The sequence below is a fragment of the Arachis stenosperma genome, chromosome 3 (genome assembly GCF_014773155.1).
Source record: "Arachis stenosperma cultivar V10309 chromosome 3, arast.V10309.gnm1.PFL2, whole genome shotgun sequence".
In the NCBI taxonomy this organism is placed as follows: Eukaryota; Viridiplantae; Streptophyta; class Magnoliopsida; order Fabales; family Fabaceae; genus Arachis; species Arachis stenosperma.
Window position 1 is genome coordinate 62,638,118 of NC_080379.1, and position 18,130 is coordinate 62,656,247.

At 31.0% G+C, this 18,130-nt stretch overlaps 1 protein-coding gene across 1 annotated transcript; it reads right to left on the reverse strand.

Annotated features, from left to right (window-relative positions):
- Positions 1 to 3,315: 3,315 nt before the first annotated feature.
- On the reverse strand, positions 3,316 to 3,723 carry LOC130966192 (uncharacterized). The gene has a single exon (XM_057890968.1). The coding sequence runs from the start codon at positions 3,721 to 3,723 to the stop codon at positions 3,316 to 3,318; it is 408 nt and encodes a 135-aa protein (XP_057746951.1).
- Between the last annotated feature and the right edge of the window lie 14,407 nt (positions 3,724 to 18,130).

Here is an 18,130-nt window from a genome sequence, read left to right on the forward strand (position 1 = left end):
AGACTTCTCCTTCTTTAGCGCTTGTTGTCTTTGTTGGAATGTGATTTCCATTCTCAATCACTTTCCAAATTCTCACATCTTGAGAATGGATCCAAATTCTCATCTTATTTTTCCAATAAGAGTAATTTGTTCCGCTAAAAAGAGGAGGTCTAGCGGTTGAGTTACCTTCACTAGTGTTGTTGTTGTTAAAGCTTGTGCTTGCCATGATCTTTTCCCTTAAACGGTTAAGTCTTTCAAAGGGTTAAGCTCTGATGCCACTTGTAGAACCTATGCACAATTACTCAAGAGGGGGGGTGAATTGAGTATTGCAACAACAATGAATCTTTTTGCGAAAGTTAAAGACAATATACAAAAGTGTTATTGTACTAGTATTTTTCCAAGAGCTTAACTCAATTGCTAAGCATTTATAAGGAGCTTTTACTTTCCAATAGACACCAACTCAAATAAATTGATCAAGCTTTTCACCAATCGGACTTAAGCTATTCCTTAAGTACTTACGAAGCTACTTTTCGATCACAATTTATTTGCTCAAAGGTAAAAGACAATAATATTGAAGAGATGAGTTTGGAGAGATGCAAACGCTATTTAGAGTGGTTCGGCACAATCCTTGTCCTACGTCCACTTTCTTTCTCAATCGCTATTGAGAAGTTCCACTATTGCCAAGTTTCAAGGTGCTCGCGCAAAACCTTTTACAATCCGAGTCCTTAGTTTCTAACACCTCACGGTATATGATCACCACTCGTATACTAACCCACTCTACTTAGAGATACCTTCTCTAAGATTTGCCTTGAGTACTTAGTATACCTCTTTGGTATCCTCACCGACTATAGTGTTTATAACTCTTGACTCAACCTTGGAGATCACACTCCAATTTACAAAGTGTACAAGAAAATAATTCTCAAAGAATTGTTGAGACGAAATGAGTACTCTCTAGAAGAGTGTATGATTACAAGTTTAGCACTATTGAACCAATTGATATTGCTCTCTCAAATTGTGTATTATAACACCTTAAAAAATGTGTAGAATGAAAGAATATGAACAAGATAGTTTGCAAATACTCAAGTATCTGAAATAAGGCTTCAATCCATCTATTTATAGACTCCCCAAACCTTAGACACGTTGGGGAGTTAATAGGATGGAGCCTTTTTGTCAAAACTAGCCGTTTTTTATGTTTTTGAATCATTTGCATCGATGCATAACACTTTGCATCGATGCAAATGTGTCTTTGAAGCTGAAATTTGAATTTTCAGCTAGGTTGCATCGATGCAAACATCTTTGCATCGATGCAACAAGTCGTCGCATGCTTTGCATCGATGCAAGATGAGTGTGCATCGATGCAAACCTTAAAGAATGGCTTAAAATCACTTCAAAATACTTAGGATTGATCTCAAACTTGTTGGAGTCAATTCCTATGCTTTTGTACCTTTGAAAACAAGTTTTAAACCATTTGGCTAGCATCGAATTGCAAGATGTGCATCAAAACATTTTGTGAGTATGTGTTGAGAGATTTAGCAATTGGTTCTTAACAAGAAGTTACCTAAGTCCTAAGACACTATACTTGTCTTCAAATGTTGTGGACTTGAGTTTCTTGTTGTTGTTGTGTTGCTTTCAACACTTCATTCCTCAACGTTGAATGTTGGTTGATCTTTCAACATGCTTGTTCATTCAAGTTGTTTGTTGGTTTGTCTTTCATGTCGTTTGTTGGTTTGTCATTCATCAAAACCTACGAATACAAACTTCGCATACAAGCAACATGATTTACATAGCCGTGCTGTGACAGAGCATTTGGACCATTTTCACTGAGAGGATGGGATGTAGCCATCAACCAAGGGTGATGCCTCCAGACGATTAGCCGTGCAGTGACAGCGCATAGGACCATTTTCCCGAGAGGATTAAAAGTAGCCATTGATGATGGTGATGCTCTACATACAGCTTGCCATGGAAAGGAGTAAGAAGGATTGGAAGAGAGAGTAGTGAAGCAGAGTTTCAAGAGGAGCACAGCCTCTCCATACGCCTATCTGAAATCCCCACTCTTGAATTACATAAGTATTTCTATCCCTTTTTATTTTTTATTTATTATTAATTTTCGAAACCCAAAACTATTTAATCTGCCTAACTGAGATTTACAAGGTGACCATAGCTTGCTTCATACCAACAATCTCTGTGGGATCGACTCTTACTCGCGTAAGGTATTACTTGGATGACCCAATACACTTGCTGGTTAGTTGAACGGAGTTGTGACCACACATAGCAGAGAGCCACAAGAATAATTCCATATAAAATGAAGAATACAATATTGTGAGTATCACAATTTCGTCCACCATAGCTGCGGAGATTAGGACTCGTGTGTACGTTCTGCATGATCATCCTTTCAGCCACCCGATTGACACTCCAGAGTTTAACCCCGACATGCCCTATGAGTTCCCGCTGCAGTGGCTTCACCTGGATGCTCCATTTCACCCATTTCATGACGGGCCAGTGCCTCACCAGCATCCTGATCAGCTTGTGGATCAGGTGGACCTTGAGCCTGAGCCCATGGAGGAGCATATTCTAGAGCCTGTACCGGAGGAGGATATCCCAATAGAGCATATCTCAGTATCTTCATCTGAGCCATCTTCTGAGGAGCCGCTCACCGCCTCTATTAGTGGACCGGCGAGTGTTGGTCAGACCAGTAGCACGAGTGCCAGTGCTCCTCCTAAGATTATAGAGATTTCTAATGACAAGGACGAGGACCCTGAGGAGTATTCTGATGTGGTTGTGATCTCCTCTGATGATGATACCTGAGACCTGAGAGCTGCGGTTGTGCCTTTTGATAGTGTTTTTTGTATTAGCTTAGCTTTTGTGTTAATCTCTCACTTTTGATTAGACTCACTAAGAGAGTACGGTGTACATAGTTGACTAGGCTAGTTCGGGCACCAGCTTAGGGGTTTTTCTGTATGAACCAGGGCCCGGAGTGTTGATTTGTACATAGTAATATTTCTAAAGGGTGGTATGCTAACTTATGATATATATATATATATATATATATATATATATATATATACGATAGTACCTATATGCGTATGTATGGCCTATGCTATGTGTCGTGGATATATATAATGCTGGCTTGTGTATGATTTGTTTAATTTCCTATTATGGCTTGTGTATGTTTAGTTAGCTGTCCTCGCGAATCTTTTTATAAAGTAAAAGTCTTTTCAAAACTCGATATTAGGCAATCCCGATTACAGGCTTAATAATAAATAGTAAAAGTTTCAGGTGAACAAGTTGGTGACACTTGATTTCTAGTATGATCATGACTTACTGGGGATTGGGTCGTTACACAAACAAATACCTACAATCATAAAATTGTTTAATCTCATCAATAATCTGAGTATCCTCTCCACTAGAAGCTTCCTTTGAAACTCTAACTGCTATCCTATTTAGACCTTTATTCACATATTTGAACAAATATTTGATAGCATTTGACTTGTTGCAGTACTCTACATTAACATGCGCTTGATAAAACATCAACAGATATACATTATATGGAACCACATTCCTATTATCCATATAGACTCCCTTCTTCTCAGTAACTACTCCTGTGTCTCGTCTTCTATATGATGAGTATCCAGTATCATCAATAACTGTGGTGCTACTGAATATTTTGGGATAATATTTGATGCAGTACCCATCTTTCATGTAAGGAAATTTTGAGAAAGTTCTACCATATGGTCCATGAATCATTTATATAGACACAACTCTATACAATTTCAGGTATTGAATAGGATCGGGCAACTCTGACGATATTAACCGATCAATTGAGTTGTCATTGTTATCTTATGGTCTCCACTCAACCATAAAAGAATGTGAGCATGTGACAGGCCTCTTTTTTAGAATTCCACCATGTACATCCCTTATAACAAAAAGATAAAAAAAAATATATGTTATAAATAAACTATCTATTTATATATGTGCTTTCATAAACTAAAGGTGATAATAGAAAATCAATAATATGTTAAAAATAAACAAATATTTTGCCATTTATTTTATAATAATTTGAAAGAAAATTTCTCTAAAAATAATATTGGATGATGAGCAATACCTGCATCTAGCATTCCAAATAGAATTCCTTGCTTAAAATATGAGATTATCATGCCAAGCTTAATTTTGAACACTCTACACGATATATCCAGTCGGTCTTCAACCTATAAGTTCCTTGGATTGTTAACTCTGTCAATCTCATGCCAACTTGAGTTACATGTCATTGTGATGAAGAGGTTTGGATATCTATATTTCTTACAAATTACCATAACATCTATATCTCATGCCACCAAGTGAAGGACACGAATAGGATGACATGTTTACCTGTTTTGGAAAAAGGAGTTTCACCCCTAACAACTGCACTTTGAATCCCTTTGTTTATGTCACTCCTCACCTTATCTTAGTTGTTTCGATAGTAGGTTAACCTTTGTGCTTCAATAATGAAAAAGCAATCAATCAAGAACTGCTGAAATAGTCTTCCACCATTGACAATGGTTGCATACTTGATCATTCTTTCTTGTTTTCTAAACGCTATGAACTCCCTTAACCTCACACATTGTCTCTTTCTATTTCCATCAGCCCTATGAGATTCTCACAAAGAAATGTCTTCTTGGTAGCCATCTTCACCGTATGAAAACATCATAGGATACTGAAAAAGAATAAATATGGTATGTGTATCATGAGTCCTTTGTAGATGTTTGGACTTTAATTGAACAATAATATCACACCCTGCATCTCCAGAATCAATATTGCCTACTATTAGAGCTGCAACCTCATTAGAAGATGGTAGATTTTAGACTATCGCATCTTTTGATCTTTTACGGTACAACCGCAACCTTATATTTGTGATATTTTCTTAATTTAGGTAGCTCCTCAGTGTCCTAAATGAGTGAGCAAGAATATTATGTTGATCGATCATGCCCTTGAGGTCTAGAACCAAGGATTGATCAAGGTTGTTGCTATTTGTTCTTAAACTGTATGAAAGATTAATTAAAAAATATTGGTATTCATAATTAACCAAAATCATAGTACAAATTACCTTAATATAGATCTAATCAGTTTGAAATGTATGATACAAACCTGAAAATCTCTATCTTGTTTGAGACCTCATTTACTATATCATAAATATATAACTGCGCGAATTTCGGCCTTTGTCCCTCAACTGGAACCAAGCTTCTAATTCTGTGGTAGTTTTGTCCACTCATAATGAACTGGGGAGGACCTGTTCTATCATTGATGGAGGTCTCAATTTTGCCGTCCAGGGACGTAAAGCAAAACATGTTATTATAAGTTATTATATTATGCCTAAAGTGTTGGCTTCTTTGGTTTGCTTTAGATATTAAATCTTGTAAGAGTTGAGGTGGACGTTGCAAAAATGGCAGTTGTACCTTCTCTCGCATACAACATATTGGAAACTCAATATTAGATCTTGTTTTGGACTTCTCTGATCTCTCCTTATACTACATCATAGCATTGCAACACTGACAAAAAAATTCCGGGTCACCAATGTCTATCATATTTAATAATCCCCAAGATAGTAAATTCTGTTTGACTTATATCTGCAATAAATACTATATAAAAAATATTCCTTTTCTTCACCATGTGAAGTATAAAAATAATATTTACAAAAAATTATTGATTTCTGCAATTTATGGATTAAAAAGATGAGATCACATAATACAATTTTATTGTACCAAGATCAAGGTTTAAGTTTTATGTTCACACTAATCAAATACAAAAAATATAATATATAACAATCTCTTTGTAAGAATTTTAAAAACTTGTATACTAATCGATAATTTTTTGTTTACAAAAAGCATAACAATAGTAAATAATAAAGTGTTGATATTGCTACTTCTTAAATTACCTGTATTCTCAGCAACATCAAATATGGCTGGGTATTCAATTTGCATAGAATTATCTACTACAGTCGTGTTTTCATTAATATCATCTACTTCTTCAAAAATTCTTGCAAGATTTATAGCCAATTCCTTCAACAATGATTTCTTTTGTCTTAGGTGTCTTCCCTTTTCACCTATGCACACTATTTCTAATTCTTTGGTTAGTAAATTTGAATTAGATGTAGTTATCCCTGTAATAATTAGAGATAATACATCAATTATCTTATACTATAAAAAAATTAATCTATTCTTAAATTCAAAAACAAATTACATTATATTATCACTGCTACCGACTATGTTGGTAATGTTGCTACATGTCATCATCATGTGTGTAAGATGCCCTTGTAATGATGTATTACCTGTCAAGAGCATCATGATTTGATAAAATTTTTGAACCAGCTGAGTTATAAATCTATATTATAAAGGTAGGATTAAAGGTAGAAGAAGTGGAAACTTAAGCTTTATGATAAGTACAATCTATCATGATTATCTTACTATGCCTCCTTTAAAGTAACATAATTTTCTCTTCAGTCTTGCATCTTTTTGCGATCTGGATCGATTTGTGTACTCTAGTACATCTATAGTAATTATATAACATATAAGAGTAATTATTTTAATAGACCAGTTGAAAAACTAAATGATTGATCTTTGAATATGGAACATTAAAAATATCTAAGCATATTAGCATCATACATTGACTTTGTAACTAGTGAATATTGTTTGATGTTTGTTGAAACTATTGTTGACTTGTGTGATGACATAAGCTATTATATGCTCCACTTGTGTTAGCCAAATTACTAACACCGCTAGGATTGACGCATTATTTTTTTTTTTCACCTACAGAGTGTGGATTAATGGTTGTAGATCTTAGTCGATGTGGTGTTGAGTTATTACCTAGTAAGATAATTCGACGTTTTAGTTTTGAATATATATTTTCTGTTAAAAGTTTATTAGTAAAAATTCACAAAAAAAAATTTAGTTTTTGAGAAATTTGTGAATGCATATTACCATTAAATAATTTCACTCTAGCAAATGGTAGAACGACAACAACTCCATCTTTATTGCCAAAATCCAAAAAAAAATATTTAATTCTTGTGCATAGTTGTCAAAAAATATATACTCTATTGTTTTTATGTGAATTACAATATTAAATATTAAATATACTTTCTTAATTTACAATTAGATACATAGGACTTAACATTATAAATTAAAAAACACTAATTACAACTTAAAAACTAACACAATAAAATTGAACCAAATTACATACGTATTTTACAATTTAAAATTCAAAACATTAATAATCCTATAAAATTGTACTAAACTACGTATATATTTTATATTTTAATACCATCCAAAATAATATTACAATATTAAAATAAATAATTTATAATTTATACCAAAATATTAAAATTTATATGCATTATATAAATTTATTGTCATGCATCCTTAATATAAAAATCATTATATTAATAGGGTATGCAATATTTACAATAATAAAGGATACCAAATAAGTTTACTATTAGAAAATTGTAAATTGCTCATTGCTAACTTTAACGGAACTCAACTTTATTTATTTATTTATTTTCACACAAAAGACTATATACTTAATACTTAATAACTAAAATTTAAAAATTCAGTTAGAAAGTTAATATTATAATAATAAAATATTTCGTTCTTTAAAAAATATTTCAAACAAACTAATTTATATACATTTATGAAGGAATTGAATTGATTCGTAATTTTTTCCAAGAAATTGAATTGATTTGCGAAAAATTAGGTTTAAATTTATAGCTAAAGAATTCAAAAAGAATTGATTATCCATCATTGAATTCCAGTTCAATAACATTGTATTTGATAGCCTTGTGATCCTTTTCAAGACTTCTCACTTTCAATTCTAGTAAGATAGCCAACATCTAAAATAGATTAACATAAAGAAAATTTTTTGTCAATAACTTTGCTAAAAAAAAAATTAATGAGATAAATAAATTTATCAATGAATTTGTTTTTTTGTAAAACAATAAACTTACCAACTAAATATGTGTAATCGAATCCAAAAGCATTAAGAATGTCAAAATTCACAAAATTAAATTTATATTGTGGGATACTTGACGATTCCGGAAGTATCCCACAATATAGTTGATTCATAGTTAGGATTTTCTAAAACTTAATTGATTTTGATTTAAATTTAAAATATAAAATTATTGTTGTGATACGAAAACTAATTGAATACTTATTAATTATTATTGTTATTACATAAAAATTACTAATTGAATAATTATGGATTATTATTGTTATTACGTGATTTAAATAGAATCATTTTGTTTTTTCAAAAATTTTAATACCTTTTCTTTAGAATATATGGCAACAACCTAAGTAGATAATGCATATGTGGATTTCAAAATTTAACAAGTAACCATTTAAGTAGATAATTTAAAATTTAAAAAATAAGAATTTAAATAAATTAACTTAAGTAAATAACTTAAAAATTAAAAAAGTAACAACCTAAATAAATAATAAGTTATAATTTATAAATAAAATTTGAAAAATTTTTAATAACGACACCGAAACAAATAAAATTTCAAACTCAACATATAAGTGTCACATTAGTAAAAAGTCTCCCAATCTATATTACTATAAAAATATTAACCACTACACCCTAGAACGCTCTACGCATGAATAGTTTCTGAAAAAAAAAACATAAATTATCCTAGGGTCTCCAGCTTTAGTAGTTATATATAAATCGTTCCAAGGCGGATTTACCTGTTTTGAGGCTAAAACACAAAAGACTAGCATGATTTATGTGCAACAGCTAATCCTCGACACCTAAGCTCGATTTATGCTCAACTTGACTAACCATCAAGATCCAGCCATAATTTATGCTCAAAATGATAAAATAAATGATTGTGGTTAAAAATATAACTGTATGATTTGCTTCCTGAGTTGCAGGATCACATTAATAAAGTATAGAACTCATAATTGAGTGCACGTGGCACATATTATGGTAATTAGGAGAGAAAGTATTATTATAAGTCCAAAGTTTGTTTATATTATGTTCAATTAGTTATATTATTTTTTGTTATATTTCTAAATAATTTATAAATATAAAGATATTTTTTATTTCTTGAATTAGGTTTTAAAATTGAGATAAACTCAGTTTTAGTTTTAATAGAATATTAAAATGGATTTGATCTAATATTGTTGACTTTTTATCTACAAGTATTCACACAGTAAATATTTCACAAAATTAATTTAAGTACGTCAAGTACTGAACTCAATTTTTTGTTAAACTCTATATTTACTATGTATTTTGATTTTCTCACTTCATTTTTATCCAGTATAATGCTGTTGGTAGTAAATTAAATATCCACTTTTTTTTATAACAACACCAATTTCATCTTAGTAAAATAATAATAATAATAATAATAATAATAATAATAATAATAATATATTTTTAAAATGTAAAATTATCAATATTTCAACATTTGAAAAAATAAAGCAATGATTTTTTCCTTTCGTATGGGTTGGTGTCAAATATTTTTTAGAAATATTCACTACAATATTATAGATTATTTTTTAGGGTTATACGTGTAAAAAAAAAAAGAATTAAAATTTGTCAAAATAACAAATTTTGACACTATTTTAACTATGAAAATATGTTAATAAAAGTTCTGTCAAAAATAGTATTTTTAACATATAAGTAATTGTGAAAAAAAATTAAATCTTATTTTGATAAATATTGGCTATAAAAAATAATTTGTTAAAAAGATTTGAGAATATATTTTCCGTGATAGTTATTAACCGTCAAAAATACTATTTATTTTGACACTTATTGACTATAAAATATTCTCAACAAAAATTTTTAACAAAGAATGAGATGAGATCTTGAAACTGAAGAATAAATTGAGATTTTGAAGATAAAGAATGAGTAGTATGATCCCAAACTGAGAGCAGTGTGAAGTCAAAATTGATCGAGCCTAAAGACGAAGAGAAATAGTGGAGTAAATTGAAAACAAATGAGTGTCAAAATTGATAAGTAATTTTCTACGGTCAAATTATTCATCAAGAAAATATAGAGAATTTGACATTTGTGATATTTGTCAAAAATATATATTAATTTTGACATTTAGTTATGGTGTTAAAAAATAAAGTGTTAAAATAGCTATCTTTTCTTGTAGTGATTTGAGTACAAATTAAAATTATGTCTAAATATATCTATCAATTTTGTTTAACTCATTTGCTTTTATCATTTTGAGCATAAATCGTGGCTGAGTCTTGAGGGTTAGCCAAGTTGAGCATAAATTGCGCCTGAATGCTGAGGCTGTTGCATATAAATCCTTCTACCTTGGAATGATTTATATATAACTACTAAATCTGGCCAGCTTGGGACAATTTATATGTTATTTTTCAGAAACTATTCATACATAAATCGTCTTAGGGTATAGTGATTAACATATTATATAAACTATATGCCGAGGGACGATTTATATATTATTAGGAATAGAAAATTTGTGTTTTGAAAAATGCTTTAAGGGAATCAGGTAATTTTAGAAAGTGTTTATTTTATTTAACTAAAAAAATCTAAAAAATTTTGATATCTCAATCTCTCACTTGTAGTATCAACAGAAATTAAAAAAACAAAATTAGAAAAAAAATATAAGATACCGCAGGCAAAGTAAAATGCAAAAATTAAAAGGAAAAAAAAGAAAAAGATGAAGAAAAAAAAGTAAAGAACTTTAATCAAAAATAAAAAGTAGAATATATGTTTGAGTTCAAACTTTAAAAGAATTACTTAAGATTTCCAGTTTTATTCTGTGATACTAGAGAGGCCAAGTGTATTTTTAGGTTTTTAAGTGTTTTACCTAAAAGAATTGAGCTTATTATAATGTTTACCCAAAATTCTATTTATAAACTAATCTAATATCAATTGAAAATTACTTCTATAATATTTTTGCTAGTTTTTAAATTTGTTTTCTTGATGCTTTACATTGCTACCTTTGTCAGTTATGTCTTTGACCAAATATGTCCAATAACATCGTGTCAGTTACAACCTCCTTTGCATCATTCAAATTTTTTTCTTAGATAATTTTTTTGCCTAACATAATACCCTTAAGATTTCTCAATTGAAGACATGCAATAATTGAAAATGTAAAAACTTAGTTGTTTATTGACAGCTCCTATTGACATTTATCTTACTTTTGACAAGTTGAGAGTATCAATTAATATTTATCTTGTTTTTGTGACCAATTGACATTAGGAGTGTCAAGTGTCTTTAAGTTGATACATTAAGCACATACTTGCTTGACAAATTGAATGCTAATCAATAATAGACTTAACGGAATTCTAAGTCTATAAAAGTTTTTAATATTAAAAGTTGAATACCTGTTTATTAATAAAATTTATTCTCTTGTATGAAACTTGTAAGCATGTTAAATAATATCTATTTTAATTTTTGGCACATTTAATGTGTGCAATGACCTTTATCTTAAAGGTGACTTTTCAATTAAGAGTTTTTCACACATACTCTTTCATTGTTCTAATTGACACAAATTGTTTAACTTCAGAAGTAACATAACTTCTAAAGTAATTTCTTTCACATGTTAACCTCCAAGTATCAATTAGATTATGAAATCTCCACACTGACATTCTAATACTTTTGACTTTAGGTGTCAATAGATTCAACAAAATTTTTAAGTCAATTACGCTTTTGTACTTATGAATTACATATCAAAATGTCAATGAGAGATTGTCTTTACCATGATTTTAAACTCGATATATAATTTTTTTAAATAAAACTATAACAATGTAAATAAAATAATTAGAACCAAAAGACAAGAAAGATATAGAAACTTAAAAGATAAAAAAAGGAAAAAGAGAAACCAAAGCAGATAAGAATGAATAAGAAAGACTAAAGAGATATAGAAATAGAAAAAAAGAGAAAAAATTAACGAAGTAAGAATACTACGATAAATAAGAAAGAAAAGAGGAAGAAAAAGAAGAGAAAAAAGAAAAAAATAAATAAGAAAAAAGAAAAGAGTTAAAGAAAAGAAAAAGGAAAGAAAGAAGATAAAAGTGAGAATGAGAAAAATATGAAAAGAAGATAGAAAAAAAATGAGATCCTTATCTTTTTTTAAAAAAACATCATTATCAAAATTACCCTTTATTTATACAAAAGTCATTTACCTTGTCCTTCAGAAACTTTTTTCGATCATCTTCTACATGGCTTATTTATTGATGATTATTCAATCCTTCTTGTATCACCTCTTTATACTTTTCTTATTTCTGAGTATTCAGCTGTTCAATTTGTCTAACATTTTCAGCAAGATGGGTCATGTCATGATATTGTTGATTTACAAACTTTTTCCTAATTCTAAATTCTAATCCATTTATGGACATTTTGATAATGTCAAATTCTAGAACTAGAGTAAAGTATCTATTTCTTATGTTTCTGAATTTAGTCAGATACTTAGCAATTGGTTCTCCTTCATTGCGTTTGATAGAGAATAAATCACTTAAACTCACTCTTAATTCATCACGAAAAAATTGTTTATGAAATCTTTTTCTAGCTACATCTAAGAGTTAATTAAATTTGGCTTTAGATTAAAAAATCACGTAAAGACATTGTTTGTCAATGAGGAGGAAAAGAATTTCATTTTAAAATACTCATTTGACGCCACATCATTGATTTCGATAATGTAGCGAGCAAGGTGCTCTACTGACAATTCTTCATCTTCTCCAGAAAATATAGTTAATAACTTAAGAAACTTTCATCTCTCAGACAATTCAGTTTGCTGGATAAATTCAAGAAAAGGAAACACAAAGTGAGATCGATTTGCAAATCCAACATTAAATTCCAATCTTTTTCAGAATTTGTTCAATCACTTGATTGACATATTGTCCTCTAATGTCATTTTGTATAAGAACTTGTTTAATATTTTGTTGTAGTCCAGTATCATCTTTTATTACATTACCATCATTTTGATCTTGTCTACCCAAATACATATCATGTTCAAGAGGATTTTGTTCTACATTTATCTCTTGTACTTCAATAAAAAAAATTTTATTTTTTTATACTAACTATTTTAGCAATTTAATTTACTTTATAGATTAATTACTCATACTTTATATTTGTCAAATCAATAAAAGAATTAAGTATTTTTGTCATATGATAAGTTAATATATTAGGCAAATTATAATTATTCACATTTATCCGTTGATAAAACTTTGCCAATGTATCAACAGTAACCATAAAGCTTTCTGACAGCAATGTTATTGACATATTAGAAAAATCTGGACTTGTATTTTGAAAAATAGAAAAATAATTATCCCTTATTGTACTCTTATTTGAAGAAGTAGGCAATTAACCAAGTGAAGTCCGTGGCATAAAAGTTGAAAAATTTTTCATAGTAGCACTAACACATAGATTATGGCAAACATGATTTTGAATTGGTGAGTAAAGAGGATTAATCAAACCTTGTATAGGTATGGAGGAGACAAATTCCGATGATAAACCATTAGATGGCCATCCATAGTATTTGTATGAGATGCACTTCATCCATAATGGGTATGGCCATGCCATCATGTCTCATTGACAATAAAGTAGCCTCTATGGTGTGAGGTATGAAAATATTTTCAATTTTCTTTTCTCTTTCATTACTAGAAGTAGAAGAAGATATTACAAATGAACTTGACATGTCAATTGACACTAACTTTTGAGTATCTAAAAACAATTTTGACACTACATAAATCGTATACAAGTTCAGTACTTGTGTTTTTTTTTTTTTTGACAAAACTATAAGCTATTGACAATATTTCATTGGGTGTGCCAATTTATTTGACTCAATTTTTGTTCTATTTTTAATAGAAAATATAGGTATCTTAATGTCTATTTTGTAGTGTCAACAGAAACTAAAAAAATGAAATTAAAAAATAAAAGAAAATACAAGGCGTCAAAGACAAATAAAAAATACAAATATTAAAAGAGAAAGGAAGAAGAAAATGAAGAAGAACAAATAAAAGTAAAGAACTTTAATTAAAAATAAAAAATAAAATATAAGTTTGAATTCAGACTTTAGAGGAATTACTCAAAATTCCCAATTTTATTCTCTGATGCCACAGAGGTTGAAATTGTTTTAGCAAAAGTTGTAAAAATCGAACTAATTATTGAACCGATCAAGTGATGGTTCAATAGTCTAACTGGAATAAAATCATAGTTGAACGGATTTAATTGAATATAAAAAAAATCATTAAAAATTTAATATACAATTTTAAATATTCAAATTTAATATTTTTAAATTAATAAAATTTAAAATTTTACTATTTGATATAGTAATTTGTTTATATTTTATTATTAAAATTTTAAAATAAAAAACTTTTAATTAATTATTAAAATCTAATCAAACTCAATTTCTTGACAATCAAGATAACCAGGAGGGGAAAGGCCATTCATAAGCGGATTTGCTTGAAAAGGAGCATTTTTACTATTTTTCTCCTCCTGTAAAAGAAAATCCGATAATTGCAAGATCAATATTGTGAAATTGCAGACAAGTCAAAGTATATCCTCATTGGGTCTCTCTTTTATTTTGGCACTCAAAATGAATGGACGGTGTCATTTGTTCCATTTAACCAACCACGTTCAGCAAGATTCATGCATAATTTGAAGATTTGATTGTGTTTTAGCTATAATATTTATGTGTCTAACCCTCTAAGACATTTATAGAATTAATAATAGAGATAAAGCATTCGTTTATACTACAAATAAATACAAAATTATTTCAGAAAATCAGCAACTCCGAAAAACAAAATTATTTTAGAAAATTTAACAAAACATTATCAATCATTGTCTATCAAAATTTAATAAAATAAACAAAAATAAACAAAGACAGAAAAACCAGCAACTCAAAATCAGTAAAATAATAAACTAAGAAAGCATAAATTGAAGCAGCTTTGCTTACGATGGCAAGGGGGACGAGAAGTGACGGCGAAGGAGGAAAAAAAGTGAGTTCAGACAGAGAGGGGATCTAAGACAGAGGCTTGACGTCCGAGAGAGAGGGCTCGACGCCGAGGACAGAGACACGTGCTCAGGATGGCCGATGACGAGGAGGACAGAGGCAATGATGCCCGCAGCTCCGAGCAGACCTGGCAACGCGAGGTGAAGGGATCCAGGAGAAGAGTATCGGCAACGGCTAGGCTGGGGTTTCGTGGTGTTTCGTGTGTGTGTGTGTGTGAGAGAGAGAGAGAGAGAGAGAGAGAGAGAGAGAGAGAGAGAGAGAGAGAGAGAGGGGGGAAAGGAAAAAAAAAGGGTTCCGCTGGCAACTAGGGTTTATGTATTTTTATTTTTTTAAATTGAAAATCGGGAAAAAATCTTTCGGTTCAAGTGGTTCACTGGTTAACTACCGGTTCAACCGTTTATTTACCTGCTTTTGTCAGACGATTTTTCAGATCAATCGAATTGACTAAGAGATCAGTTTCTGATTAATCCGGTTGAATCGGTCGGTCTGGTTCAATTTTCAGAACACTTGTGTTGCCATTTTCAAGTGTTCTCCTAAAAGAACTGAAATCATTATAATGTTTGCCCAAAATTCTATTTATAAACTAATCTAATGTCCATTGACAGTTACTTCTATAATATCTTCGCTAGTTTTCAAGTTTGAATTAGTAACCGTTCCTACACTTGTTTCCTTGATGCTTTACATTGCTACCTCTGTCAGTTACATCTTTAATCAAGTATGCCCAACAACATCTTGTCAATTACAACCTCCTTTGCATCATTCAAATTTTCTTCTTAGATAATATTTTTTTTTGCCCAACACAGTTTTTAGTTTTATGCCCTGTTTTTTATTTTTTTTTTTGGTAAAATTCTAAAGATTGAAAATTAAAAATAAAAATAAAAATAGAAAACAAAAAGAAAGTCAAACACACGTTTTTACTAGGACATCTACAGGCTATGCAGAAATTAAATACGTCAACATGCATGTTGTTAGAATTCGATTGAAAAATAACGAAGAAACCTAATACATGTTCAATGTCTGCATTTTTTATTAAGTTATTTATTACTAAGTAATTATCTAAATCAGTCTCCGTAGATTTTAAAAACGGATATTTTAGTCAAAAAAAAACTAATACACATATCGATCCCTGTAGTTTTTCTCTATTTGGCCAAAACATTCCCCAAACCAGTTTTCGGTGTGACTCACTACCAAAAAATCCTGAGTTGACACGTTAACTTACACATGTGAACGTTAAGTGTCCACGTGTACGAGGGGACAAAAAAGTCCTTGGTTTTCTTCATCCATCGAACTACCATCATCCTCTTCTTCCTCCTCTTTTCCTTTTCCACCATATCCTTTCTCACCCCTTTTCTTCTCTCGACAAAAATCGCTCAGTGTTTCTTTGCCACCACAAAACTGCCTCATCATCAGTAACCTATGTCGGTGTGGCAAAGCCCTGTTGCTACAACATGATTCAAGAAATGGTGCAAACAAGAAGAACCCTAATTGAGGACTCCCTCAACAGAAGAAGCTTAGATCTTTGAATTCGAGCGTCGTTAAATGGACTGAGTTTTGAAATGTAATCAAGTTTTAAGTTGGAGAAAATTGTAGAAACTTGTGGTCAATGGAGCCACTCAAAATAAGGATCATGCCACTTAGGGAGGCAGAAGACATGGTCAATGGGAACAAGATGAACAATAACTGTAACACCCTACCATGCAGAGTCTTATGCTTAAGTCATAAAACAGAGATGGAAAGGCATTACGACCTCAAAATTAAAATTTAGTACGTATAGTAGTGTAAAAGAATATTTATAACTAGGAGCCTTTGAAGAAAAAGAGGTAAAACAAAATCGTAAATTGAAAAGTGCAATACTCCGGTTGATAACATTGCGTAACGGATAAAGGATGAGCTAACGCGAGAATATATACAAAGAGTGCCAAAAACACAAATATCAAAAACTTAAGACCCGGTTCCGAAGATAACCGGTCCGAGCATAAAAGTATATACATGTATATAAAAGGCAAGGAACCCAAAGGGCGAAATACAAAACCTATTCTCCAAAACAACCTCTAAGAGGAGTCAACACAGTATGTATTATTTAGTGGAGATAAAAGTATCTAAGTGAAAATATAAAACCAAGGTAAAGACCCGAGAACCAAGGATCTTCGCTAATCCAAAAGTCTCCAGCATGTCTCAACGAGGAGCCTCACGTCCTGCATCTGAAAACCACAAAATTTGCATGAAACCGGAGGTTCTTAGTAATGTAACAGTGCCCACATATCTAACATGTAATGTCCTGGGAAAGCCGAAGGCAATCCTAGAATTTCCAACAGATAAATCAAAGCTTATAAATAGACTAAACCATAAATGGCAACTGACTAAAGATCTTCAGTCTAACTAATACTTTCCTTTCCAAATCCTTCAAACTTCCCAACCGCTAGCAGTAATATAATATGGCAAACACCACAATATTAGACAAGGAGATATACAAATAGGAAGCAGATATGGCATTTAGACAATTAGCAAGTAATATGCAGTCAGTTAGGCAATTCTAAATAATTCACATAATATGCATCTAATGAATGCCTGTCCTAATGGCTGATGAGTCTCATCTGTCGGTTATAAAGTGATGAGCGGATAATTTATACGCTTTTTGGCATTGTTTTTGGGTAGTTTTTAGTAAGTTCAAGCTACTTTTAGGGATGTTTTCATTAGTTTTTATGTTAAATTCACATTTCTGGACTTTACTATGAGTTTGTGTGTTTTTCTGTAATTTCAGGTAATTTCTGGCTGAAATTGAGGGACTTGAGCAAAACTCTGCAAAAAGCTGACAAAAAGGACTGCTGATGCTGTTGGAATCTGACCTCCCTGCACTCGAAATGCATTTTCTGGAGCTACAAAACTCCAAATGGCGCGCTCTCAACGGCGTTGGAAAGTAGACATCCAGAGCTTTCCAGCAATATATAAAGTCCATACTTTATTCGGAAATTGACGACGTAACATGGCGTTGAACGCCAAGTACATGCTGCTATCTGGAGTTAAACGCCAGAAACACGTCATGATCCGGAGTTGAACGCCCAAAACACGTTATAACTTGGAGTTCAACTCCGAGAAAAGCCTCAGCTCGTGGATAGATCAAGCTCAGCCCAAGCATACACCAAGTGGGCCCCGGAAGTGGATTTATGCATCAATTACTTACTCATGTAAACCCTAGTAGCT